At 37.9% G+C, this 21,494-nt stretch overlaps 2 protein-coding genes across 5 annotated transcripts; one reads left to right on the top strand and one right to left on the bottom strand.

Moving 5' to 3' along the window:
- The first annotated feature begins 494 nt into the window (after positions 1–494).
- On the top strand, positions 495–10,742 carry LOC148870937 (uncharacterized). 4 transcript variants are annotated; one of them, XR_016107084.1, is made up of 5 exons: positions 561–1,035; positions 1,183–1,293; positions 1,818–1,881; positions 6,880–6,948; positions 10,445–10,742. XR_016107084.1 is itself a non-coding variant. In XM_088969009.1 (4 exons), the coding sequence occupies exons 1-4, from the start codon at positions 859–861 to the stop codon at positions 10,493–10,495; spliced, it is 408 nt and encodes a 135-aa protein (XP_088825135.1). In that variant the 5' UTR covers positions 495–858; the 3' UTR covers positions 10,496–10,742. The 4 variants fall into 4 exon arrangements, 2 of the variants coding, with proteins under 2 accessions (XP_088825135.1, XP_088825136.1); XR_016107085.1 differs by lacking the exon at positions 10,445–10,742 and adding an exon at positions 8,876–8,982 and having other exon boundaries at positions 572–1,035; XM_088969009.1 differs by lacking the exon at positions 1,818–1,881 and having other exon boundaries at positions 495–1,035.
- Positions 10,743–16,645: 5,903 nt separating this feature from the next.
- Positions 16,646–19,850, bottom strand: LOC148870936 (putative pectate lyase 18). The gene is made up of 3 exons (XM_088968119.1): positions 19,422–19,850; positions 18,185–19,294; positions 16,646–16,982 (listed from the first exon to the last, which is right to left on the bottom strand). Exons 1-3 carry the CDS (start codon positions 19,589–19,591, stop codon positions 16,745–16,747), a joined length of 1,518 nt encoding a protein of 505 aa, XP_088824245.1. The 5' UTR covers positions 19,592–19,850; the 3' UTR covers positions 16,646–16,744.
- Positions 19,851–21,494: the final 1,644 nt, after the last annotated feature.

Below are 21,494 nucleotides of genomic sequence, written 5' to 3'. Positions count from 1 at the left end.
CTGACCAAATCAATGATTTATGGCCAAAAAATGGTTTTAGGGTGAAATGGAATAGATTACCTGCACCCCACAAGCAAATGCTCCATTAGCCTAAGCAGTTGTTGAGTTGATTCAGGTAAAAAATGAAGTGGGCGTTTATTGTTTTTTTTGGTTGCCGGTTCCAAAAAATAAATCAAAGGATTCTTTAAAACCAGATTATTTCTTAAACATAAGAAACATGTTTTTTCAAAATTGAAACTAAAAACATATTTTCATCTTATTATTCAACATTATGTTTCATAAATCATATAATTTTTATATTAAAATTTTTATTTATTTTAAAATTTAATATTTTATTGACTTTTAAAACATGTATTGTTTTTTTAAAATAAAATCAAGTTGTTTTTTATTTTGAAAACAAAAACAAGGTTCAAATAACATGATTTTTTTCTGACGTGGCGATTCAGAAAAACAGGAGAAAACAAAAACATCTGATAAAAAAAGAAAACAAAAACATCCATGATTCATGAACGCCCCCCGGCCGCTTGATTTTGTTTCTTCACATAAAAGCGTGGTTCATTGGATATTCTGTACTCTTATCCTCTCTCTCTCTCTCTCTCTCTCTCTCTGACTCTGAAGCGTATATCCTCATTGCTTAACAGGCAGCGAGAATTATTCTTGCTATTTTATTTTTTACGTTAACGTATGTTAGCTGCAGGAAGGGGAAGAATCGAAGGGAATGGAAGTCGCTTCTAGGTTCTGGTTATTCCTTTAATTAATTCATGATTTGTCATTGATTGTTGGGGAATTTTTTCAAGCTCGCTGACGACGAGGAGGTAGTTCTAAAGGAAAAGGAATAGCTAAAAGAGGGAAAGCAGAATGACCAGCGGCACAAGTGGCAGAGGCGGGAAAAGGGCAGCAGCAGCAGCAGCGCTGCAGAAGGACGTGCCATGGAGAGCTTCTCCAAGTGGGAAGCCAGTTCCCAAGATACACCACTCTCCCGTTCTTCGTGTGCCCCAGAACCCCACCTCCAATTACGCCCTTGCTGTCATGAAGGTTTCTTTCACATGTCTCTATCTCTGCCTGTTCTCTGATTTTACGTCTTTTTATGGAAGTATATTTCACTTTTATTTTCTGGGTTTTATTTCTGTTTCGTTATTCCGTGATTTTTTCTCTTGTTGGGTTCTTAATTTCTCGATGCAGCACCCCGATCCAATAGGAGCAGGATTCGCAATGGAAGCTACGCTGGAAGCAGCAGGACCTGATTGCTTGGTCCCTGGTCAGATTACACCCATTCGCCTACTGGGTTTGAAGGTTCTCTCTCGCACATAGCAATTGAATACATGAATGAACATTTTCTGGTCCACCAATTCATTCTTACTGCAGTTGCTGTTAGCTTTTTTTTGTAGAATTTAAGCTATGAATATGAAACTTAAATTTAATTGCTCACAAAGATCTTAGTTCTTGGTAATTTAATTGTGTAAGAGACTACACGACTCAGTATTGAAGAAAGATATTCATCATTTTGAAGTCGCTAAAACTATGGAGTCTAACCCTTTAGAGATGAATAGAGATAATATTGATTAGAGAAAAGCAGCAAGAAACTTTCAGCATCGGATTAAATTGAAATGTTGTAAATTTAAAGGGATTAATTTGAATTAACAACTATTTATGTATTGCTCTTTGTGTATTTTGCTTTCAGTATCATTCGAGATAAGGATAATTCAAAATAATCATGGATCTGGACCAAATTCCTTGCATTGGCTGAGCAATGACCTAACTTGCTTGTTCTTCTTCACCACAATTTTCCGTTTATATCATGGACTTTTCTTTTTCAGATACACTTCATGCCATGTGATAGGTCACAGTCAAAGCTAGAAAGGAAAGACTATTCTTCTTAAGGTGAGAATAAAACCATAAAGTTTATTTAACTTCCAACTGCCCATCCATGTGGTCGGATGGTGCTTAAATACAAGAAATTCTAACTGTCTACCACTGAGATAGCCTCAAAGTAAGCGATTAGCCTTCTAACTACATAGCCGATCCCTATGCCATCTCATAATAACAAATTAACAAGAATAACAAACTAACCTATTTGGCCGATTCTCATGCCATGGAAAACTAACAATCAACAACTTAACAGCCTAACTTCTTGATTGGTTCTTGTGGCTAGTAACCTGACCTCCTTGACCGATTCCTGCTCTACTGGGTCATTGCATGGGCCATGCATGATGGCTTTTATTCTACGTACTTTGGGTTGCGCGTAGGCACCCTGCTTTTATTCTACGTACTTTGGGTTGTGCGTGGGCACCATGTTCGACCTTCATGGCCCATCATTGCCCCCATCTTGCAGATGGACCTTGTCCTCAAGGTCCATATTGATGTACTTCTCGCGTAGCTCTTGAGAATTTTCCCATGTGGCATCTTCGTTGGGAAGGTTCTTCCATTGGACGAGGCTTTCTTCCACAAAGGTGGATCCTTTCTTCACCCAGCGGGTATCCAGAATGGCTGCCGGTTATGTGACAAGTTCTCCATCCTCATTTATGGGCGGTAACTCGGTGCTAGTGGCAGTGGTTTCGCCCACCTGCCTTTTGAGTAGGGAAATATGGAAAACTGGGTGGATGCGTGAGCCTTCGGGAAGTCGAAGTTTATAGGCCACCTTGCTGATTCGTTCTTCAATTTGGTACGACCCATAATAGCGACTGGCCAGCTTGTGATAGGCTCGCCTATGAACAGTCTGCTGTCAGTACGGGTGGAGTTTGAGGAAGACCAGATCTCCTACTTGGAATTCCATGTCTCTTCTTTTGGAGTTAGCCATTTGGGTCATGCGGTTAATCGCTGCATGTAGGTTGATTTTGAGTTGCTGCAAAATGGTATCTCGTGAGAGCATGGCTTGATCTACCTCTTCTACCGGGGATGTTCCACCTTGGTAATTTGGAATACGAGGTGGTGGTCTTCCATAAAGGGCTTGAAAGGGCGTCATTCCGATGGAGGAATGGTAGGTGGTGTTATACCAAAATTCTGCCCATGGGAGGAAGGAGCTCCACTTTCGAGGTTGCTGGAAAACAAAGCAACGAAGATACTGCTCTAGACAACGGTTGACCACTTCGGATTGTCCATCAGTTTGGGGGTAATAGGCGGAACTCATGTGCAATTTGGTACCGGACATTTTGAAGAATTCCTGCCAAAAGTGGCTGACGAAGATAGGATCTTTGTCGCTAAAACGTCTTTTATTCTACGTACTTTGGGTTGCGCGTAGGCACCCTGCTTTTATTCTACGTACTTTGGGTTGTGCATAGGCACCCTGTTCGACCTCCGTGGCCCATCACCATGCTCTATGCTGGTCTTCTAATTGTATTTTTATTCTTTTCCCATTGAAATTTATTTTTAGCTTTTCTTTCTTCTTCTATTGTTGTACAAAACCACTAGGAACTAGGTGCATAGGTATTTATAGACTAGGAAGAAGATCAAGATTATCATAGTTGCAATTGACACCAATAAGGATCTCTCTTTGGTTTCCCTCTTTCCTCTCTTTTTCTTTTCTTTTTTCCCTTTATTGTGTTTTGTTTGGAAAGGATAATTAAGTGGTTATTGCATTAAATTAGTATGATGAAGACAGGATCTGATCTCAGCTTTATAGTTTGCCTTTACAATGCCTGGGAGCTAAAGTCCTTTACACTATACCTCCCTCTACGAACATAGGACCGATTGGAAATAACCTGTCTTCTGTTGCAATCTGCAATATATTTCAAGGTGAATGCCCAACATTGGCACATAAACACCAAAAGATATGTTTGAGGCCTTCAAGCATCCCAGTGTTCCCTTCTTCCAAATACACCAAGATTGGCATATAAGCGAAGGTACCATCACCCAAAAGGTGTAACTCCTACAGCTGAAGGAAATCTGAAGCTGGAACAACAATGATTGACAAGGGGCTCAGTCTAAGACACATGAAAAAAAGTACAAAAGAAACAACACAGATTATATGTCGCACATAGCAGAAAAACTACCTATCAACTCCTCTTACTCTTCACATAGCATGCATCTATAGGAGTTTGCAGCCCTCTATGATTAATGTGATCAATTGTCTCTGTATCCAATAAAATTAACCACAAAAGGTTTCCACTTAGGTGGAACTCAATTTAAATTCACTATATTGTACGAGAGCTGCTGTGTGCTGGACAGTTTAGGAAGAAAGAAATCAAAGATTATTTGCAGATAAGGCTCAGTTTGGAAGAAGTACAAATACAAATAAATATGTACAGTGTAAATACATACAAAATAATATAAAATACAAGGTTTTGCACTCTACGTATTTGTATTTGCACTATTCCCAAACTGAGCCTAGGGAAAGAGATTGGGAAGCCCTCATTGAAGCAATTACAACTAGAGTGATCCATTGGGTGAAGACTTAAAAAAAATATTTGAAGGAGTTTCTACTGCTGATCTGATGAGAAAGTGGAGGGAAGTGGCTGACTTTGCTCCATTGAAAGCTATTATTAAACCATCCTGGACCCCTCCATCCAATGGATTTGTCAAATTGAATTTTGATGGTAGTAGTGAGGGTAATCCTGGACCTTCGGGCATAGGGAGTTTTTTCAGAGATGAGGATGGCACTATTAGGGCTATATATTTTTGGCCCTATTGGTGTGGGTGACTCTCCGAGAGCTGAAATCTTAGCTGTGATGGAAGGAACTCAGAAAGCCAAGGAATTAAATATTTCCAACTGATAATTGAAGGGGACTCTAAGCTTGTTATTGGATGGCTTCAAAAGGAGGAGATGGGTTGGTGGGATTATATAAATGAAAAAAGGAAGTCCAGAGATATGGCACAAGGAATGGAAATTCAGTTTCATTGGATTAAGAGAGATGCTAATTGCTTGGCTAATGCTTTGGCTAAGCAAGGGGTGGGAAGAAGTTATTTGTTCTGGGCTATGTTGTAATTTTTTCTCTTTTTGGGGGGGAGCTAAGAGAGTTTATCTCCCCTCTCCTCTTTGTATTTGCTGAATTATTTTTTAATGAAATCCATTCAGTTATTCATAAAAAATAAATAAATTCACTATATATTCAATAGCAACAGAAACATTTAAAACTTGGAAATTTTTTTATTGGTCCAGTTTCCAAATCAACTTATCAGTTGCCACATTGGTCTTGGGAGATGAAAATGCACCAAATTTTTCGGAGAGAGTTGTTCACCCTCCCATCTTATTCATGAGGGGACCTATAAAAGGGGTTGCAGTTTTGCTATCACCTTGGCACTGAGAATTCATCAATGGTCTTTAGCAACTCACAATGAGACATCGTATAGCAGAGCATAACACACACACACACGAGCCAAGCCTACTGCAACTGTCCTCTCAAAAGAAGATTCTGCTGCCCCGCCACCATCTGTAAAAGGCAGGAAACCATCAAGATTTTTTGTGATGCTTCCCCAAAAACTTTCATCCTAATAACTATTGATGGGCTTTGACATCCAACCATAGGGGTTGTCCTTCGATATAGCATGCACCACCTTCCAAAGAGCAAGATCTTTACAGACCCATTATCCTAAATATAGTCCACCAAGAGACTTTAGAGGCCATTTGTTAAGGGCTTAAGTGATTGAACTGAATTTATGTTATCCAGACACGACTGGGCACATTGTCACATATGGAATTTGCACAAAAAAAATTTAAGTATCTGAATTCTGACAATATATAGCACCCTTCTACAAGTTTCCAGGTATCATAGAACCAAATGACTTATCTCTGTCTTTTAGCGAATAAAAGATTTTAGATAATAAAAAGTTTGAGATTATAGTAATCAACCCAAGTCCAGATTCAGTCGTTAAGGAGTTCATAACCTCCTTAATAACTTATTTCACCAAAAAAAAAAAAACTCCTTAATAACTTATTTGCTAAAAGGCAAAGCAATAAACCATACAGTTCAGCCACTTAAGCTGTTATTAAAGAGCCCCTTAGCCTCACCCCACCCAACTTTACAGCCTAAGCATGTCAGATCTTTGTTCAGTTACAGGCATGTTTTTGATTTTCTGAATTGCATTGAATTCTGTGGTAATACCCACAAGTGCTAACTTCTTGTCACATTGTCAATATTGAATCCTGTTTGATGGCATTGTACATAGATGATTATAATGGAGTCCAAGAATCTTCCACAATAAGTAACAGGATGACAAGACTATCATGGTCTAGTTACTATCAGGTTGTTACATTGTGTATTAACTGGAGAAGGGTTCAAAGGTTTTTTGGTGAAAACAGCAGATACAGGATAGCAACCAATTGCTGCTTTTACCTCTCATGGAAGCAGGAATAGGAGCTTATGCTATTAGGAAAAATAAAGCTGGGTTTGGAGCCTATTCCATGGGAAACCCAAGTTCCTACCAGTAAGGTGTTTTTGGTGTACTCAGGACTAATAGGAGAGGGAGTCTTACCTAGTGGCTAAACTAATAGCCCTAGTACAAGGTCTAAAACTAGGTTATGTTGAGGTTATGCTCGACGTCACCTGACTAGGCTTAAGAGCTCATTAAGGTAGATCAACAGTCTACGAACTCCCTTGCGGACACTTTATCAAGGAAAGGGTGGATAGGACAATAGAGATATTAAGGATCCTATGCTCCGGTTTGATGTTGTTCATTGCCTTTTTTGTATTGCACCGTTTGGTGTCAGTTCTGTCGTTGGTGAATAGCATAAACCTGAAACTTTACGGATTCAGGTTATGTTGCATTAGAATCAGAATTCAGAAAATACTGGAATGTCACTTGTGTGAGGTAGACCTTGTCTAATTCAGCCCTCCTGCTCTAGAGTGTATCATATTTGTCGTAGTATTTCTAGAATAGCTCTTAAGCAAGATGCTTTCAGCTTTCCCCAAGTGGAATCTCAAATTATGTATTTTTTCTATACAGGTATGGCCTATTAATATCAACATGAAATTCATGGAACCTGTTGAACGGGAGCTCAGAACCATTGGAAAGGTAATACCCTGAGTTTATTATTCTTGTTTTTCCGCAATAACTTGCATTCTTTAATGACAGAATTCCTTCTATATGGTTGGTTCCACCAATGATTTTGCACGGAGAGAAAATACAAAGCACTATACAATGCATGCACATTAGATGCAATCTTTAAGAAATCACTGCCTGAAAAAAGAAGATTACCTATCTAAAAGGGAAAAAAAGAAGAAGAGGAAAAAAACTGAAGCCTCTTTTCTTTAATACAAGATGCATGGTTACAATGCAAATATGCTCAGTTAAATGTGTTAGTAACTCATGCCTATGATAATACTATGATTTACAAGAATCTAGCTCCATGCTAAATTCAAATTTTAACTTGACTTTAAAAAAAAGTGAAAAACTGACTCTAACTTACTGATCCAAAAAAAGAAAAAAAAAATGACTCTAACTTGGAAACAGAACTACTTTAAATATTAGCTTAAAATCGAAAACAGAAATCTAATATCAGGTATATATACACCTGCTGTGTTCAGATATCTGGGTATCATAGCTGAAGACATAAGTGCTTTTGCATTTCAAGAAGTGCATATTACAGGCTTTTAGACTGACTCCTTTCACATTCATGACCTCTTGATCAGTAGTATTAATGCATTTGTTTTCAGTTCTCTGGCTAAAGCCCAGAAATAAGGCCTTCTATATGTCCACTCTCTTTTGCATGGACCTTATTTTATTTCTACTATAGGAATATTCCCTTTGACTCGATGTTTGTGTCAACTGTCAAGAAAGACGGGCTTTTTCTTCATATACTTTGTTCTTGTTTTGGTAGCCAAAAAGATATTGGCATAGCCTAAGCAATGTTTAAAATACGAGGACATGAGGCAAGGCACCAAGAGCTTTAGAAATTTGAATGATAAGCCTTGGGAGCAGTCTTAATCCTCACAAATTACTATTTCTTTAATGGGAAAACGAAAGCACGAAACCAAAATGAGGAAAATCATATAAATATGCACTAGGACTATATTTCATATAGGAAGAGTATATAAATGGAAAATGATAATGTAAACAAGGACACTATAAGAATATTAAAATATCTTGAGAAAATCGTCACATTATTACAAGCCCTTTAATAATTTTAAAAAGCCTTTGATGTAAAATAGTACCTCAAAACAGTTTATATGTTGCTTGGTGTAATGGTAAAATCTCAGGCTGATTAACATGAGAACATGGTTTAAGTCTGAGAGTGGCCATTTGTGCAAAAAATATGCTACAGAGTAGGTCCGTATCCAGTCCACCACACCCAATTAATGTATGAAATGCACTTTCTTAGGGGAGCCATGCCCCCGCCCCCCCCCCCCCCTATGGTCCTAAAAATCCCCACTTGGGATACACTGTTTCATGTACATTTCCCCCTCCCCCACTCCCCACCCCAATGGGTTGGCTCCCCCCCCCCCCATTCATCTTAGGTTTTGGCCCCCCTCATGAAAGTTTCCTAGCTCTGCCCCTGCTTAGGTTTGAGGAATGTACTTTGTACTTATGAGCTTTTAAGTGTTTTCCTTGATCCTTGCTTTGAAATGAGCATCATGGATATGCTTGCATGTCTTTTAAAACAGTAAGTCTGACTACAGTGGTCCAAACATTGGATAAAGGTTAAGAATTGTACATCTTCTTGTTTCTTTCTTTCTTCTTTTTTTTTATCAGCACCTTCATGTTTCTTCCTTTTCATTTATTTGGGAAGAGGGAGCTATGTGTTCTTTTATTTCCTGTTTTTTTCTTTGCCAACGATAATTGCATACACCTGTTCCTTTATGTTTTACACCATTTTTAATAAACAAGTATTTTTATAGATATAAATCCTTGCAATTTGTTTAGGTGTTTGTGTTGAATCAAACTCGACAACATGAAGATTGAAGAATATATTGATATTCTCATTTTTCTAATTTTCTTGTAGCCACAAATTTAGGTGAAAGTCCAAACGCCTTCTTCCAAACAAAATGCATGAGCCGACCTTATCCACTCTTTGGCTCCTTTGAAGAAACATTAGTTGGAGTTATTTTGGTTGGGTATTATCTACATTACTCTGCATTCTTGACCAAAAATAGAAAACTATATCTGCTTATGCCATTTTCTTATGAAGCACAAGATTTCTGGCAAATGGGAATTACTATATGATTCCGTAAGCCCATTTGCTGAGAGGGTTACCCCTTTGTGTATCTCATTAGCCTCCCCCCCCCCCCCCCCAAAAAAAAATAAAAAAAGAACAAGAAAAAGAAATGAAAAGAAAAAGTCATAAAAACGCATGTAGTAAATATGCATCAACTATTGTTCTTGTATTCCAACCTGAAAGTTTGATATATGAAGTTTGGACCCCTCAACTACTATCTTCTAATGAGCTACTTGTTTTTTTATAATCTTCAAACACTATAGTTTTCTGCACGAATCAAATTATATTCCCAACAAAAATCCCTTGTATCTTGATTTTTTAGGAAATACCTGACATCTTAATAGCATTACAGGATTCATAGTTCTAGATTTATGGTTGTTTTGTAGTTTAAAATTTTAATTAGTCGTCTGTTTCGTGGTGTCTGCTGTTCATCTGATAAAATAAATAAAGTTAAATCATGCGTCTGAATGACCATATTATGTGTGCATGATGATAATACCAGAAATCATAGGTTTGTATTTGCAAGGACAAAACTAAGTAATTCCTCTTTATTTTTTTTTTATCAATAAACAGAGTTTCATTAAACAAAGTGAAAATTACCTCTCCTCACCAGAATTATAAGCAAGAACAGATTATAATTGTGCCCAAAACATTTGATATCTTCTCACCCCATGTTTTGCTAGTACATCAGCAAAAGCATTAGCAGTCCTTTTTAACCCAACTTAGTTCTACTTCCATGTTTTGTAATTCCTCTCTATGAATAGATCGTGTTTGAAACTAAACCCAAGTAATTTTATACAAGATACTCACCTCACAATCCGTATCTATTGAGCTCTTCTTTTTAGACAGCAAATCATGCATATTGAGGTTTGGATCAGGCAATGCCTTCTCTAATGATGATTCGTATGGTTGTATTTGCATTTTATGATATAAAATACTTGGCAAACTCAAATCACAGTCACATGCTAGTATTTGGATTTTAGAAGGATATTTCCGATTAATAGCATTCTCCTTCTCATATAATTTATTTCTATTAAAATAATTTCTTTTGTCCCTCTTAACTCTCAATGTAATGGACATTCATTAAATAACAAGCAACATGGTGAAGAAAATAAACTGGCTAAAATAACATCTATTTTGCTAAAGCTTTTAATTGATAAATCCATTTGTTCAATCAATGTATATCTGATTCTAGTTTTAAACAGTTGCTTCTACGGTAATTTAACCTTTCCAATTCAATAAAAGTAGTTATTAAGGAACTAATTTCTTGTTATTTCATGTTCGTTTTATTACTCCAAAACCTGCATCTAAACAGATTGGTCAAGTTCAAGGCTAATGAAGATTTTCTTTCTGCAGTTTATGGATTCAGCTTTCAACCTTATGAATGCATCATTTACAGATCGTTGAGAGTTTGGTTATCTGATCTAGTAGGTTGGGGCTACAGGCTCAGGTTGCATTTAAATCATATTATAGGATGAGCTGCAGTTTTGTCATCAGTAGCCTCATCGTGTAGTTCTTTCAACAGCTATATTTGTAAGAAACATAGTTGAGAAGATATATTTTGTTCTTTTATCATGAAGTGCTTGCCACAAAATCAAACATTTAAACTAAAAATTGTGTATATTTGATATTAAACAGAATAAGTTGGTCTAAACACTTAGCATTGCTTTCTTGACTATTAGTTTTGGTCAGCAACATCAACGGTTAAAGGAAGTTTATCACTATTTCTGTTTTGACAAAGCACTACTTTCTGTTGCCTTCATTTGCTCTTAGAATTGCTATGTTAGTAGCAAAGTGAAGAGATGAGAGATCCATCATATGGATAGCGAACCCTACAGGTAGGTTGGGCGAAATTTCAAAAATTTATCTCTCATGTGGGAATCACATTTCTTATTTTAGAAAACTGCATTTTCATTGATCAATCTTGAACCTTAAACTAGACCAGATCTTAAACCAAAAGGTATGAGAAGTAAATACCTGATATGGAGTAGTAATAACTCTCAACAAAAGTGTTTACGCCCAAGGAAAACGCCAGACTGCTCCCACTGAAAATGACACAGTATAAGGTGGAGCAGAATTAGCAGGTGGTTCTTCAGCAAGAATCGAACTCTTCAGCAAAAATTCGATGGAGGGTGAGTGAGTATGACTTCAGATCAATTTTTCTCAAAAACTGATATCAAGAACATTTCTTGATCGCTCCTACTAGTGGAGATCAAACTGTCAATGGCGGTAGCAATAGGAAAAGGCAAGAGCAGAAGATGACGTCAATTCAACTGGAGTTGTCTTTTCTCTTGAATCTGTAATTTGATTGGGTGAATTGAGGTTCGCCCTCCTCCTCTATTTATAGCCTTAAAGAGAACTTCTTCTAATCTCATTAGGAATTTCCTAATCCAAATCTTATATTTGGATCTGGACTCTCTTTAATAGATAAGAATAATCCCTTATCTGCAGATAAATATCATCCATTCTAAATTAGGAGTTTTCTAATCCAAATCTTTATTTGGATATGAACTCTCTGAGTGGATATGGACAATCTCTTATCATATCTATTGATCTAAATCCCAGAACTGCCCCTCTTTAATTAATCATATTAAATCAGTTCGAATTGGGCTTTAGGCCCATTAAGTTCATGTGCTCACTGCTGCCCAATTGGGTATCATTGTATGGCGTGGGACCTAAACATTGATTTACACATCAGTTACATGGGTTTAGTCCAGCATCTGTTACAAGGTTTGGCTGAATTCACTATAGGTGACAGTGAATCCCTAAATCCATGACCATGGGCTCTTAATGGGCTCAACATTTACACTAAATGGTCTCTGGGTCAAGTCACCTTATAAAAACACAAGGATTGTGGGCAGATGCAAGATTAGTCCATCAGGTATTATCCTCAATGGTCTTACACTTAACCTCTCAGCCCATAATGATCAAACATTGCCTGACAAGAGAGAATCTCTCCCTTGACTGCAAGGAACAGTGTTCACTCTTTACTCGCATGGATCCCGGGAATTAAAACATTTTGCAAGCGTTTTGAAATCATATATATGTATGTATGTATATCTCTATGTAAATATATTTTGCAAAAACAGATTTCAACGATTGAAATTTGTTGCCGGCAGCTTTGGTTTTCATCAGAGAGTGCATCCCCGATCATTCACTTTGTTCGACAAAGGGGTTGATCCTGTCACTATGATCACCCACTCAAATGAATTCCCGGACTGTCCCAACATACCTAGGTTTGACCCCCTCTAAGGATCTCACTAATTGGCATATCAAAAACAGTCCAATCTGACACTTAGTTCAGTATCATAATCGAATCTAGGGGTCAAGTGTAACATTCTAGTTTTGCCCATCTATTTCCAAGGTCCAGGGCAATACTAGAATTCTGGTCCAGTTCAAGATTTCAAGAAAACTCACACTGCATGTACCTCAGGTCTCATACTGGCAGTTGAGACAAGCTACCCCAACCAATTTGGTAGCACATTAGTGTCAACCTTGACAAGATAAATCTCCCCAGATTTATCTAACGGTTGTGAATATTCTAAACTAATACGAGTCTCATATGTGTCCAATTTAAGGATATTATACAGAAACACACCACAATAACATGAATCAAATATGTATTTTATTCATTTACAATAAATGTCATAATGTACATTATTCTGATTGGAGCTAAGGGCATATTCTGTCTAACACAAAGAAGAGGGGAAAACGTTGTTGAATTGTGTTTTTTAATTTTAAGAAGTAAAAGTTTGGAAAAAAAAAAGAACAAAGACAATGTTTGGAGTTATATATAGTACTGAACACCACTGAGTTGTATCATAAATTTGAACTTTTGAAGTGCTTATATATATTTAAAAAAAAAACTGAACACCGATTTGAATTGTTTTTCTTGTTACAAGTTCCAAAAGCAAAACTAAACCAACTAATCTGAAAACAAATTGGTTGTTAAACAAAAATACAGAAAACATGTTATTGGTTATATGTATGTTTTTCATTTTTAAAACTGAAACCAAAAACATGTTTTTAAATTTCTGGTCTAGGGAATATGTTTTCATCTGGTTATTTAATATGTTTGTATGACCAACTTTTTTCTTTTCAAAACAAAAACATAGCTTAAGAAATAAGAACATGTTTTTGCTTTTCTCTGCTGATGTATTTTTAAAAACTAATGAAAATAAAAGCATTGAACACCACCTAAGCTATCCTTGGAATTACAATCATCTGCAAAAGCAACAATAGCTGTAAAGTTCTAATACTAATCGATGGCTAAGAAACAAAGATTTTCCCGTTTCAGTGAATTTACCCAATAACAAGTATAAAACCTACATCAGCGATAGAAAAACATAAACAAAAGATGCACACAAAATTAATTCTAGAACATGTATGAAAAGAAAACCCGTTCAGTGGTTCCTTTAGATGGTATCAGGGTTTGTCTGATCAAGTGATTTAGTATTTGATTGTCATAGGAGATGTTTCCAATACAAAGTTGGAATGTGCTGTGGTGTATGATTTTTAAAACTGGATGGATCGGATGGTCAGACTAGAAAAATCGGGAATCGGTCAGGTGATTGGCTTCGGTTTTCCCCAAAATCGAAAATTTGCCCAAAACCATTGATTTTGGTCAGCAAACCGCTGACCCAGGCAATTAACCGTTTGAACAGTTTTGACCTTTTTTTATCTTCTTATTTTTTGTCAGATTGGACTTTTGACCTGATAATCAGACCCCTGACCGATTCAGTTTCTGGGTCGTTTTTAAAAACCATGCTCTGGTGCGCTGATGCGATCTCTAGGTGGACCTGCCTTATCTATGCTTCAAACTTAATAAGTTTTCATTTGAGAGCTACTCGTCTAACAGCTTAAACTTTTACATTGAATGATATATATTTTTTGGGAGTAATACAGCATCACATTAATAGTTCCCCTCCGAAGTCAGTTCCAATCCCCATATTTACTAGAACAAACCAGCTAAGCTCAGTTGGTCCCATACAGAATAAATAATGTGTATAAACATATGTCGGAATTAGTTTCCAATATAGTGACATCGTGTCATTGCTAATTAATTTTGTTTCTGCTTTTTTGTAATAATAATAATAATAATAATAATAATAATAATAATTATTATTATAATAATAATAATAATAAGTATGAAAACCAAGAAAAATACCTCTTTAAAAATTTTATGAGAAAGAACAAAAATGTGATAAAAAGATGGATGAGCTACAGGAATATAGCCAACCCTTTCGGTTCTTGTCTCTTTGTTTGTGGGACATTTGATGCCTCACTCTTACCCAGTAAAAGCGAAGGAAGAAAGGTATCATTGCGTCATGTAAAAAGTGGGAGTTATCATAAAAACAAAAATTGAGGAAATTATATGGGTCTTTCTACTCATGGTTTTGACCTGGTCCGTGACCCGGAATCCACGAACCCTGAGCCCATAGCCAAGATGGAGGTGTACAAGTATAATTTAAACCCAGAAGCCCAATCTTGCAATTTAAGATCCAAAACCCTACACGGCTACACCCTATAAAAAAGAAAATGAAGGATTCTAAACCCACCGTTTACGTTTTCTTTTTTTTTTTTTTTTTCTTTTCTTTTTTTGATTATCATTTCAGGCCCTCTCGTTGAATGACCCATCACATCAGGCCCTGCATGTAGGATCATCGGTGGGCTGGGCTGATGGTTTTGTAGGCCGGCCCTATTGTAGGCCCAGGAGATTGGGTTTCATCAGAAAGAAGGTGAAGACAATAAATGGGTTTGGGTTCAAATCTTATGCAACATAAGGACAGATTCCCTCAGGGAAGGATCACTAGCCACAACTCACAAGGCCCACAGCAACTAGTCATGCGCAATGGAGATGTCAGATGCCTCATCCATCCCCCACCCCTCCCCTATTAATATAATAATTAATTATTTGATCGGTTCAGATGTCACAATATCAACCCATTTTTTATATTAATGAATTTTGTCAGTTTATAAATAGGATTATATAAATCAATGTATTATGAATTTGAATTGAGAGAGAGAGAGAGAGAGGAGAGAGCAACTTTCTTTGTTTCACATGGAAATGTTTAGAAGAGAACGACAGGATGAGATGAATTATGAGTGTTGGTGGGTAGAGCAAGTTTGTTTTGCTCAAAAGTGTGGGAAAAGATCCCTGGTTTGATCTGATTATAAGAGCTAAAGCTGTTTTCCTTCTCTTATCTGGTTTTTGTTAGAAGTCAGAAGCAATTCCCATATTGAACCTGTAGTTGAAGAAAATCTCGGTGTCAATTTGTCCTCCTGTATCAGTTGAACAGGTGCTTTTTAGAAACCCAGATAGTACTCCCCAGTCAGTTGCAATCCCAGAAGCTCGTGACTTGTGTGAGAGAGAAATATAAACCATGGAGGAGGCATGGACTCACTGATAGTTCGTGGGCTTGGTTTTCAACACTACAGCACAGATTGGGCCCACACTCCTCAATCCATATAATTGAATTGATGGGGACATGCAGTCATGGTGATGACTTTACGATAGGCCTGGGTTTGGATTATTTCCTGGTGGCTTTTTGTTATTAGGTATATGATTCACCAGATAACATGATTTGATGGGCCCTACTGAATCCAGTGTGAGCCACTCCATCTACTTCTCTGGGCCCAAACTTTGAAACAATCAAGCAGGTTACTGGACAATCACAACCATGATTGTTTGTTGCAGATGAAGTGATAAACTGGATTGGGGTCCCATCTCCATGCATAACCAAACACCACATTATGTTCCACGTCGAATTCCAAAGGACAAAGTGTGGGCTTGGAATGGAACCTTATCACCCATGGGCCGAGAATTAATGTGGATCATATTCACACCAATTAATTATGGGCCAATACCTTTTTGCAAATTGCAATGAATCTCTTGTCTCAGTCCAGAGACTATAGTGGTGGCGATGTGGAAATGTGGACTGGATCAGCACATTGAATCAGATATAACAAGTTAAAAAAGTGTCAACCCTACGGTTTTAGCCTAGGGAAGACAGTGCATCTAAGGAGGATGTCATTATATCAATTCAAAGCCCACAGACAAGGGCAAATTGGACTGGTTGCCAAATCGGCCCACATGCCATGTTCAACAACGTGAAACAGATCCAACAAAATTAACTAGTAAAGTTCTCAACCTTCGAAGTGTTGAAAAAGGGAAGAAAACGAAAGGTGCCCATGAAACGGACAGGGGATCCGGGAAAAAGAAAAAAAAGAACCATGATCCAGCTCAGCCGCACACAGAGAATCTTTTTTTAGAGACTAAATCAACCCCCAGAAAATCTCAAAAATAATTTTGTCATAATCGAGAGATGTTTCCAATACATGACAGAAATGTTCTGTGGAACGTTGTGAGGAACAACAATCTTGTGAGGGGCAGATTTAAACTCTTTTTTCAAGACCTATGGATCCAAATCCAACGGTCACAGCAACACAATCATGAAAACATGTTAGATCCAGGTGGACCCAACTTCAAGAACTTTTTTGTGGCCTTTAATTAATTAATTATACAAGAGGGATAGGACGAGCTGATCAAATCAAAAATTTGAAGATATGCAATTATAATCTCCTTTTTTTTTTTCTTTCTTTCTTTCTATCGATTTCAGTAATCTTATAAATAATAATTTACTATAATCTATATTATTATAATAACGTGGTGATGGTGGAGATAAGATACAGAAATAATAACAAGGAAGAAAGGCAGGAAAAGGAGGGTGGCGGTGGTGCGCCGCTGCCGCTCCCGAAGATCATTCCGAAGTAATCTGGATCACCTCCTCCCCCACCAGCGAAACCACCCGACCCCACTTCGGTGCCGGTGCCCGTGCCGGTGCTGGTCCCACCACCGTTGAAAACCGGGTACGTTATGCTCCCACTGTTGTCCCTGTCCAGTCGTCACCAAAAATAAACAAAAAAGTCACAAAATCACTTAGTCAGCAGCAATCTGTCTTTAACCTAATAACTTTTACTAATTATTTATATAATTAATTTAGTACACTAGGAGCTGCCTCCTTGAGTGTTGAGTCCTCTTATCAGTCTCACTCTACGGCTAGTGACATTGAAAACGAGTCGCATTCACAACCCAACTCATGGGCTGGCGCGCAGGTTTACAGGAATACCATGACTCATGTTATCTAAAGTAAAGACATCTCCGTCAATTTCAAATATTCCAGCCTGAGAGCACTCACCCAACATCCAAACAAAACGCAGCTGTAGCCCTAAGCTTCTCCTACAATTCCTTTTTTTATCTTGTTGAAGTGAACAGAAAACGACTTTTCTTTTTTTTTTTTTTTTAAGTGCTTTTAGAAAGCACTTCTTTTACATACGAAAGAAGAGAAAAAGCAACAAGAGAAGAATCTGAAAAGCTGAAAGACCAAGACTGCAAAACCCCATTAACAAGGCTTTATGGGTCAGCCAACGTCCACTGGTTTACCAATGAAGAAATCAAACAATTCCTTACCAAAAAATGAAGAAATAAAACATGCAAAAAAATCTAAAATAAAACAAGCAAAAGAAATGCTATTTTAGGGGTAGTGGCGATTACCCCTTCAACTTTCAAGTTCATACAAAGACCCCTTATCTGTTAAGTTGCGTGATAGAAGAAATCGATTTACTGGAATTTTAATAAAATGAAAATTGCAAAAAATAAAGAAAAACTTCTACTAAAACTTGGAATTGCAACAAATACAACATCCAATTAATATTAATCAAGCCAAAAACAAATATGGAAATCAGGAAAGAAGAAACCGCTATAAAACAAGCCCCAACACTTATTTAAAAAGAAAAAATTATTGGATAAAGGATAGTTTGGGAATTTAAAAAAGTTTAAACAATTACATGAGAGAATCTTTTTCAAAATTAAATGAGGAATGTCAAGCAAGGGGATTTCTGTCCGAATCTGAAAGCTTAGGGGGTTTTGTGCAAAAGAAAGTTCAGGGGGTAATGGCAGTATGGCAAGTACTAATATGTAATTTACACATTTATTTAAATACCCCTCTTAAGTGACAGTTAAATTGGACGTTAATTTAGTTATGGATGATGAGAAACCGGAAAGTGAACAAGAGAGCAACAAAGGAAAAGACATACCTGGTCCCTCCCAAGACACCGGCGTTCATGGTTAACTGGTCAATCAGCTCAGCCGACTTGGGCTCCACGCTCGTCGCCTTGGCGTACTTCACCCCAAGCCCCTCTCCGGATGGCACGAAGAACGCCCCATTTACCATTAGGTCCCCCTCCGTCCTCCAGTTCCATCTCGTCCACTCACTCTCGTCTGTGTCCACCCGCTTCGTCACCTCCTTCGCGTTCGGGTTCGTCGGCGCCATGTAGCGGTTGCCCTGACTGTTGATGGTGGGGTTGGCGCTGCCTCCGATGGCGTACATCTCCCACTGCGTGAAATCGTTGTTGACGATGTGGATGTATCCATGTCTACACCTCGGCATTCTCTGCACCAGCGCCTCGCCGAAGTGATTGAACGCAATGGTCACTTGCATCCCAGAGTCCAGCATATAGGCATCGTTGTGTCCCAGCAGCATTACCTCATCGTGATGGGAGAAGTAGTTGTTTGATATGGTAATTCCCGTCGAACCCAGAATCGCATCGATTAGACCGTCTGTGCAGTAAGACAGCGAGCAGTGATCGATCCATATCTTCCTCGACCCCGATATGGAGATTCCGTCGCCGTCCGACATCGTCCGCCAGCCGTAATGGGTTGGGCTCGAGCGCACGTTGGCCTTGCCGGAGGGCACGCAGTGGTGAATGTGGATGTTGTGGATGATGATATTGCTAACGTACTGGATGGTGATGCATCCACCACCCACGATGTGGACATTGGCGCCGCGGCCGTCGATGGTCTTGAAGCTGTTCACGATAAGCTCTTGCTTCAGCCTGATTAGCATGCTGCTTGCGAAGATGATCCAGAGGGGCTCGTTTTGGATCACGGCGTGTCGTAGCGTGCCCGGCGTAGGGTTGACTGGGTCGTGGTCGGAAGAATCGGTGACGACATAGATCTGACCCCCCTTCCCGCCAAGCGCGTCTCGGCCGAACCCGATCCCGCAGTCTGCTAACCGTTGGCGGTTCGCTTCCCAGTTGGGGTCGCACCTCCAACAGTCATCGATGGGGTTACCGGTGACGCACGAAAACTGGTCCTTGTTCCAAACTCCAAGCATTTGCCTCCTCGAGACGGACACATTCACTTTCCTGCAAAATCAGACGAAAATGGAACAACCCAGATTGAAATAAACGACGGAGAAAACAGAGGAAGCAGGGGCAGAGCAGTAGAGAAATAAGAAGCTAAATGTGCATTTGCTGTGCTTTGCTTTGTTACCTCTGTACATCTTGAACAACAGATTCGGGGTCGGGATGTTGATGGGGAAGAGTGAGGTTGAGGGTAGCTCTGACTCTGATGAGAGGAAGAAAGGTGGTTAAGAGACAGATTAGGAGAATGCGGGTGTTAAGAAGCATCTTGATTGATGATTTGAGGAGGGGAAGTTTCATGTATCTGTAAAACCCGCGCTTTCTTCTTGTTGAATGAACCTACGATTTTGGGAATAATGGGTTTCCGTTTTATATATGTAAAATCATAAAAACAGTAATGGCAATAATGTATTACTTTCCTCGTAGGCTTTTTAATGTTTATCTCCAGAGCAAGAAAGGAAGAAAAAGCTAAGACTAAGAGCCGTTGTTGATGTGGACTTGGTGAAATATTACGATACAATCGTAGAGACAATGGCCTAATGGAGACTCTCCCTCCCTTGCTTACATTCCTACCGTGCTAGTTAATTTAAATCAAATTCAGAAAGCAATGAATGAACAGGGAGGAGAAAAGTCATTCCAAAAATGGCTTTAGTTGCTTCTCGTCGGCGTGACTAACTAGATACCAGTAATTCTTTCTCGTCTGCCCCATTATTATTTTTTTTTTTTCCTGCGGCTTGCTTGGCCTTTGGACTCTATTATATTCGTTGCGGAATGTATTTGTCATGTCGTTGTTCTTCATTTCTTGTAATAACTAATAAGGCTTTGAATCTCATTTGCTGAACGAGAGAGAGATGATGGCTTAGATGGAAATGGGTGGGTGTGAATCGGAAAGAGAAAAGAAAGGAGTCTGGCTATGGCTGCTTATATATGCTTCGTTGCTTCTGTAGCAAAAAATCCAAGTTAATAAGCTATTGCTAAAGCAATCTGATTTGTTCAGCACCAGAGAGGGAGTAGACGAGTAGTCATTTTCCTATCTGTAGGCTACTTTTAACCTTAACTGCATTGCATTTGCTTTTCAATGCACGGCGTCGGCGGCTTTGCTCAACTACCGGCGGCTTTGCTCAACTACCGGCGGCTTTGCTCAACTACCGGCGGCGACAATGCTGTAAAGTTAATTGACTAGGTCATGAAGATTTTTGTAATCAAAACTTAATAGCTTTTTTATTAATGGTAAGTGCTTCAGCTGTAGATGAAATACAACTAAAATTATTACTATTGGAAGCGTGTAAACTGTAAACCAGATAAAACAAAAGGATCTGTTCTTTAACTATTGAAAATTTTTTTAAATTGTATTGGTTGAAGTTATACTGTATGATAGTGCTTTTTTGTCTTCTCAGTGCACAAAGCCGAAAATTAATCCGTGTTCTCATGTCATGTTGGTGTAAGGGAACTAGAATATATGGGTCGATATGGATACAACATGGTCCGAATCAGACTGAAAAAAGGTGTTTGATCTACTTTTCAATGTTTACAAATCAGTTTGATCCAAATACCAACTCGCCCGAATGGTTGAACCATTTGATGCATGGATCAACTCTAACTTGGATAATTAGGGTTAAGTTAGGATCTACCCTTTGTCAACCCAACCGAAAAAGTTGTCACCACTTGAAAATGCCTTGATTGCGAAATGAGAACCGATTATAGACAGATAGATTTATTTAGATCATAGGAGGTAGGTCTGTCAATGATATTTGAAAATTTATGATATTTCATTCAATTATGTTATATCGAGATAATATATTTATGTAATCTGATTAGATTGGGATTTGAATCTATGTGAATCCAATTATATTATAATATGTATTAATTTTAATATATGAATTGTATATAATTATATTTAAAACTGTATATATATTATAAATTTATATATAAAAAATTCAGTATACTATATTTACATTAATTTATTATATAGAAAAGTTAAAAAGTAATTAATCTTTTTATATTTTCAAAAATTAAAGCAGATTCAGATTAAATATGAATTTATTCGAATTCAAATCCAAAATCTTCAAATCTCATCGCATTTCAGATTGAATTTAGATATAAATTTTCAATAATAAGACATCCTCAATAAGAGAAACACTGGAGAAAAGAATCTAAAAACATATGATGAAATTCACGTGTGAATGCGATTTTGGGCTTTCTT

The sequence above is a fragment of the Nelumbo lutea genome, chromosome 2 (assembly GCF_056320005.1).
Source record: "Nelumbo lutea isolate HS-2025 chromosome 2, American lotus-T2T, whole genome shotgun sequence".
Classification (NCBI taxonomy): Eukaryota; Viridiplantae; Streptophyta; class Magnoliopsida; order Proteales; family Nelumbonaceae; genus Nelumbo; species Nelumbo lutea.
Note: the sequence above shows the minus strand (reverse complement) of the source record. Positions and strands in the feature narration are given on the sequence as shown.